Source organism: Neltuma alba, unplaced genomic scaffold (genome assembly GCF_004799145.2).
Source record: "Neltuma alba isolate B1F8T4 unplaced genomic scaffold, ASM479914v2 tig00011084_pilon, whole genome shotgun sequence".
In the NCBI taxonomy this organism is placed as follows: Eukaryota; Viridiplantae; Streptophyta; class Magnoliopsida; order Fabales; family Fabaceae; genus Neltuma; species Neltuma alba.
The window spans coordinates 116,599-122,600 of NW_021635825.1; the positions used below are offsets into that span (position 1 = coordinate 116,599).

Here is a 6,002-nt window from a genome sequence, read left to right on the forward strand (position 1 = left end):
GCCACTTTAGAAATTTCTATTTCTTTGCCAATTACACACACACACACACATTCATTACCATTTTTAAGACTTGCATTATTTCTAACAATTTGGAGCACAATTATAATAGCCTTGCTTTTATCATCATATTCACATCCTATGTAGCTCAAACGTAAAATAAGCTTCCACCATGATTTCCTTTTGACAATTATATATCAAAGATATTTGTGGATTTCCTGTGACCATTTGACTTTATCTGGGTTTTCTTCGTTTTTGAAGATCATTGTCATTATTTGAAATTCTATGTGTGTGTATTTGTTATTGCACCTCGTAACCCTAATCTAATAATCTTCATATTTTCATTCTCTTTTCCTTCAGAGCAGGCTAAGGTGGTTATTTCAAAACAAATGTCAAACGTAACGAAAGCAGATTGGAATTGAAGTAATGGCAAGTGATCAAATTAGTGAGTTACCTGACTCGTTGTTTGACCATATTCTGTCTTTTCTTCCAACCAAACAAGCCATCACCACATGCCTCTCCTCCAAGAGGTGGAGCCATCTCCGGTGGTCACTGCCCATTCTTGACCTGGACGACTTCAATTTCCATAGCCTTCACTCTTTTCTTCAGTACGCAGATACGATCATGAGCATGAGAGATCATTCAGAAACCCTAAGAAAGTTTCATCTCATTCTCAGATCTACAAATGGGAACGTGCCACGCATGAAGATTAACACTTGGATTAACACAGCAGTACTAGATTCCAAAGTTGAACATGTTGAGATTTATGATAAAACTCTTAACAAGTTCAACATTGAAATACCGCCTCGCATTTTCAACTGCAATACTATCAGCATTTTAAAGCTAAGTGGAGTTAAAGTGGCGGCTCCTTCTTTTATTCGTCTGCCTTCACTTGAAGTCTTGCACTTGAGCAAGGTTATATTTCCAAATATCAAATTCATTTACAATCTTCTTTAGGCTGCCCTTTGCTTCAAGACTTGGCACTAAAATTCTGCGGCGCAACTGATCTTGGTGGGTATTCGGTTGTACCAATAAATAAAGGGAGGCTTAAAAATTTGGTTTCAGCTGATGTTTATGACTATCCATTTACTTTGGAAACTTTGTCAAATGTAACAGCACTACGGATTGATACGGTATGATATTACTACTTTAATTTTGATATTTAATATGGAAGCTACTTTAACTAATTTGGATAGAATAAGAAAGTTAGTTTAGTTAGTTATTTGTCACAAATGAGTTGAATACCTTAAAGTGTATTTTTAGTCATAACTACATTTGGGTGGAAACTCCTTAATACTACCTCCGGTCCTTAATATAAGACCTCGTTTGACTTTTAGTTTGGTCCTAATTATAAGACCCCAATCTATTTTGTCTCTCATATTTATGTATTTTTTTCCAAGATAGTCCTTCTAATAATGATAGTTCTAACCAACACACTTAATTAGCAAGGATATTTTAGGAATGACAATACTTATTTGTTACAAATAACTAACTTAACTTATTTCCTTAATCTCCTCAAATTAATCAACTGGGTCTTATAATTAGGACCGGAGGTAGTATATATTATTAATAAGTATATTTTAGAGAATGAATTATAAATTTGAGAGACAAAAAGTTGAGTTGATGTCTTATTCTGGAATCAGATTTAACTTCAACAACTAAATCTTATATTAAAGACTAGATGTCGATAAGTAAATAAATTCAAAAACATTATTGCTTTTCATTCTTAGATTTGATATTTCAATTTGTTTATCTTGTTGCTGTCTCCCTCTCTTGCAGATTGGTTTTTCAAATCGCCTTCATCCTGCCACATTTTATAATTTAATCCACATGGAAATAAGATATTATTCACCAGATTTCTCACGCATAACAATATTGGAATGCTTGCAAAACTTCCCCAAGCTTGAAACTCTTATAATTATTGAGGTTTGAATTTGTTGTTTTGAAACTTAATTTATGTTTGTGGATTGCCATTTGGTTAGCTAGTTAGTTGAACTCCTAACTTTTATACTACGTTATTTGGTTCAGTTTAATGATACAGAATGGTTGGGAGAAAGCGTTCCTGAATGTGTTTCATCACACTTGAAGGAATTCCATCTTGGAAACTACAGAGGCCTTTACGATGAATTGGAGCTTGCAAGATTTATAATGAAGAATGCAAGCTTCTTGAACATCATCTCAATTCGTGGACGTGTTACATTAACAGAAAATTCAACACAAGAAATGCTTCAAAGATTATCCTCTTGTCCTAAAAGCTCCGTGAATTGCAGGCTTTTGTTCGAGTGAGTTTCGACATGCGGAGATTTTAAGGCCGTAAACTACTAATTGTTATCTGTTTCGCTTTTTGCCGGTGCATATCTGGTTGGGTTTAATTTTCTTTTCCCTTTTGAATTTGATTCGTTTCAAGGCAATTGTTTATACTACCTCCAAACGACGTTGTGAGATTCAACAAAAATATTCCCAATTAATCTGTGTTGTAAATTGCAGTTTCCAGCACTTACCAATAAGAGCTGCCTAAGCAAATGAGAATCTAGATTACTACTTCTTGGAATCCACTCAAAGTACCCATAGAACCAAGAGTTTTGCCAAGAATCACAAATTCCTCCACCAACTTCAAGCTCCCCCATATGGGGCAAATATTCTCTAGTGTGAATGGAGAACATCCCAATTCAACCTTACCAGGCTTTGACCTACACCATATAATACTACTTTCATTTGAGGCTACCAGTAGTTTTGTTATCAGAGCTTTGTTTATCTAGGCCACACTACAAAAAAATTGACTTTCAGCGGCGATAAAAGTCTTTTAGCGACGACAAGAACGTTGCCGCCAAAAGTGTCTTTCAGCTTTCAGCGGCAACAGTGTTTTCTGCGGCGACTTTTTTGTCGCCGCTGAAAGTAATGCCTAAGAAGAATTGGCTTTACCAATGCCATGTCATCATCGCCAATGCCACGTCATCGTCGCTGGCCGCCACGTCATCACCGTCGACCGCCATGTCATCGCCATCGGTGGCCACATCATCACCGCTGACCGCCACGTCATCACTAGCCACCTCCACGTCATTGCCACATCACTCCTCCTCGCCACATCATCGTCCAAATATTTTCACCTTAAATGTGTCTTCTTCCAGGTTCGAACTCGTGACCGCCTCCTTTCATGTCCAATCTTCTTGCCGCTGAGCCATATTGAATTTGTTTATTAATATTGTAAAATAAAATATATATATTATTATATTATACTTTCAGCGGCGACACTTTTGTCGCCGCTGAAAGTCTTGGTTTCAATAGCAAACTTTCAGCAGTGACAAAAAAATTCACCGCTAAAAGTCCACTTTCGGCGGCGACAAAAAAAGTCGCCGTTGAAGGTCCACTTTTAGCGGCGACACTTTTGTCGCCGCTGAAAGTCTTGGTTTCAATAGTAAACTTTCAGCGGCGACATTTTCGTCGCCGTTGAAAGTCTTAGTTTCAGCGGCGACTTTTTGGTGTCGCCACTGAAAGTGGACTTTCAGCAACGACTTTTTTTGTCACCGTCGAAAGTCGTCACCTAAAGTCTGTTTTTTTGTAGTGCCAGCTCTTCCCTACCTGTTAACCTTCCCAGATGATTCAAGAGAATAAATTATCTGGATGCAAACACAAAGGTTCATGGCAAGTTTGAATGTTTTATTGAAATGGATTTGTTGAAATTTGAGTTTGTGGAGGAGGAATCTCTTGCAAATTTGGAGTATCCCCTTCAAATGGTGTGACACTAAGGCCATATGGATTGTCCTCCTCATATGTATCTTGTTTTTTACCTTTTTTCTCTTCAATTTCTTTTAAATTTTCTTACAAATGAAAGCAAACATCACCTAAAACTTTTTTACTGCTTATAATATCCCTTTTTATTCTAGCAAGGTGTTGTTTCATTTTATGTATCCCTCCACCTCCAAATTCTTTTCCACAATTCATACATCTTATGATGTGTTTGGATTAGCGGTGGTAAAAGTAATTTTTTTTTTCAATTTGACTTTTACAGAAGTCAGATTGGGTAAAAGTCAGATAATATAATGTGATTTGTGTTTAGATTGTATTTTGTAAAAAAAAGTCAGTTTGAAAAACTTGAGAAGTTGAAACTTGCTTGAATGATTAATAGAAAAGTAAATTTAGATGTAAAATGACTTAAAAGAACAAAAATTTTATTAAGTAATACATATCTAATATTATATGTATAATGTGACCATTTTAAAAGAAGTACTAAAAATAAAATTATTAAAAATAAAGAAATTTAATTTATTGTTAGGAAGAAATTAAAAAATACTAAAAATACTTAATTATATATATTTAGTGGATAAATATATATAAAAAAAATAGTGGCAAACGCTGCACCTCTTCTTCTCATTTTTTGACTTCCCAACCAAAAAAAAAAAAACATACAGACATCCAAGATGAATATACTCTAAAAGCTTTTCTTGGACTTACTGGTAAAAGCAATAAAAAAGAGCTTCTTCCTAAAAGCTCATTTGCACAAAAAAGTTAAATTGTAAAATGTGATTCCAAACACATCCCAAATCAAAAAAGCTCTTTTTGCCGACAGAGAAGTCAATTTGGGACTCCAAATGTGATCCCAAACACACCCTTAAGCGCAGTTTTCCATTTGAGTTTTTGTTAGGCACTTGAGCACAATGCTCCCATACAGGATCAGTCTTTGACCTAATTAGTTGGGTAGAGGGGGCAGCAGTTAATGCTTGGTAGAGGGGGCAGTAGTTAATGCTTGCTCGGGTTGAGATGACATTTTCTAATTTATCCATTAATCAAGCAACTTGCTCGGGTTGAGATGACATTTTCTAATTTATCCATTAATCAAGCAATAGGCAAGTTTAAAGATATGGGAAAAAATATTATTTGTCAAGATTTATTTCAAAAATTTCATTGTCCATATTTTTTCAATTTAATCAAATAGCAAACAAACATTGATGTCAAGATTTATTTTAAAAATCTTATTGTAACAACTTTCAAATACTAGTCAGATAAGGACAAAAAATTCTCCAACTTGTGCCATGACAATCACACCTTTGACAGCAAACAAGAAACAAGAACATACCCCGCTAGTTTCTACATAAAGAGAAAATTTATTGGTTTTATATAAAGAGGTGCAATGGCAAAATCATTCCTGTACGGAGCAGCATAGTAAAACTTTTATCCGGATATCTGTGTATTTTAGATCAATTTTTAAGTTTTACACACTTCAGCCAATTATTGGGCAACACATACTCGTAAGTCAAGTTTAATTTTTGTTGAGTAGACGAATATATAAAAGGATAACAAAAGTTTTATTAATCAACAAATGAGATAGTAAATCCTATAAAGAACGACGAACAAATAAACCCAAAACTCTCCGGGACTTAGAGAACCTCTATGTTAACTTTTCTTCTCACACTTAAACCACACTATAAGGCCTTTGTATATGAAGTTTTAAAGATGACTAGCCAATTTATTTTCATCACTCTTTTTATATAGGTTAAGAACTGGATTGAATGGTTATCGACGTGTGTCGATAAGTAATTAATAACTACCATTCAACTATCAAGGGCTCAGAATGGAGATCCCAACTATGCCAACATTTTTTTAATCCTAATAAGTAGTCAATGGAACTAAATTCAACTAAATATTCCTCCATAAAAACCTAGTCTACTGTGCTCAGAAGACTCTTGAGAAAGACCAGGTTCAATGGTTAATACAATTGAACATAATTAACACATAGTAAGACTTATAGTAGTAGCATCGGCATTAGCTAGACTTGTCACTGGTTAAATAAAGAGCAACGTGGCATTAGCTATATCTCTCTTACAATCAAACAAGAAACAGAGCATAGAGAAAGCTTAACAGGAAACAAAATCTAACTGGTCTCAATTTCAAATTTATAGTAAACACCAAAATTTGAAGTTCAAAACATACAATAATGTTAACCACAAGAAGAAAGCTTCAGTTTTCAATCAACACACTCCATGTGAAGAGAAACTTGAGGGGAACAT

At 34.8% G+C, this 6,002-nt stretch overlaps 1 protein-coding gene across 1 annotated transcript; it reads left to right on the forward strand.

Moving 5' to 3' along the window:
• The first annotated feature begins 423 nt into the window (after positions 1-423).
• LOC114761125 (F-box/FBD/LRR-repeat protein At5g56420-like) lies at positions 424-2,283 on the forward strand. Its single transcript, XM_028950445.1, has 4 exons — positions 424-877; positions 955-1,130; positions 1,777-1,923; positions 2,026-2,283. Exons 1-4 carry the CDS (start codon positions 424-426, stop codon positions 2,281-2,283), a joined length of 1,035 nt encoding a protein of 344 aa, XP_028806278.1.
• The last annotated feature ends 3,719 nt before the right edge of the window (positions 2,284-6,002 follow it).

What these genes read in the sequence shown, in the direction of transcription:
- LOC114761125 (XM_028950445.1), top strand. Translation starts at nt 424, where the DNA reads ATGGCAAGTGATCAAATTAGTGAGTTACCTGACTCGTTGTTTGACCAT. An exon ending in GGCGGCTCCTTCTTTTATTC is followed by an intron (nt 878 to 954) that starts GTCTGCCTTCAC and finishes AATCTTCTTTAG; the next exon opens with GCTGCCCTTTGCTTCAAGAC. An exon ending in CAGCACTACGGATTGATACG is followed by an intron (nt 1,131 to 1,776) that starts GTATGATATTAC and finishes CCTCTCTTGCAG; the next exon opens with ATTGGTTTTTCAAATCGCCT.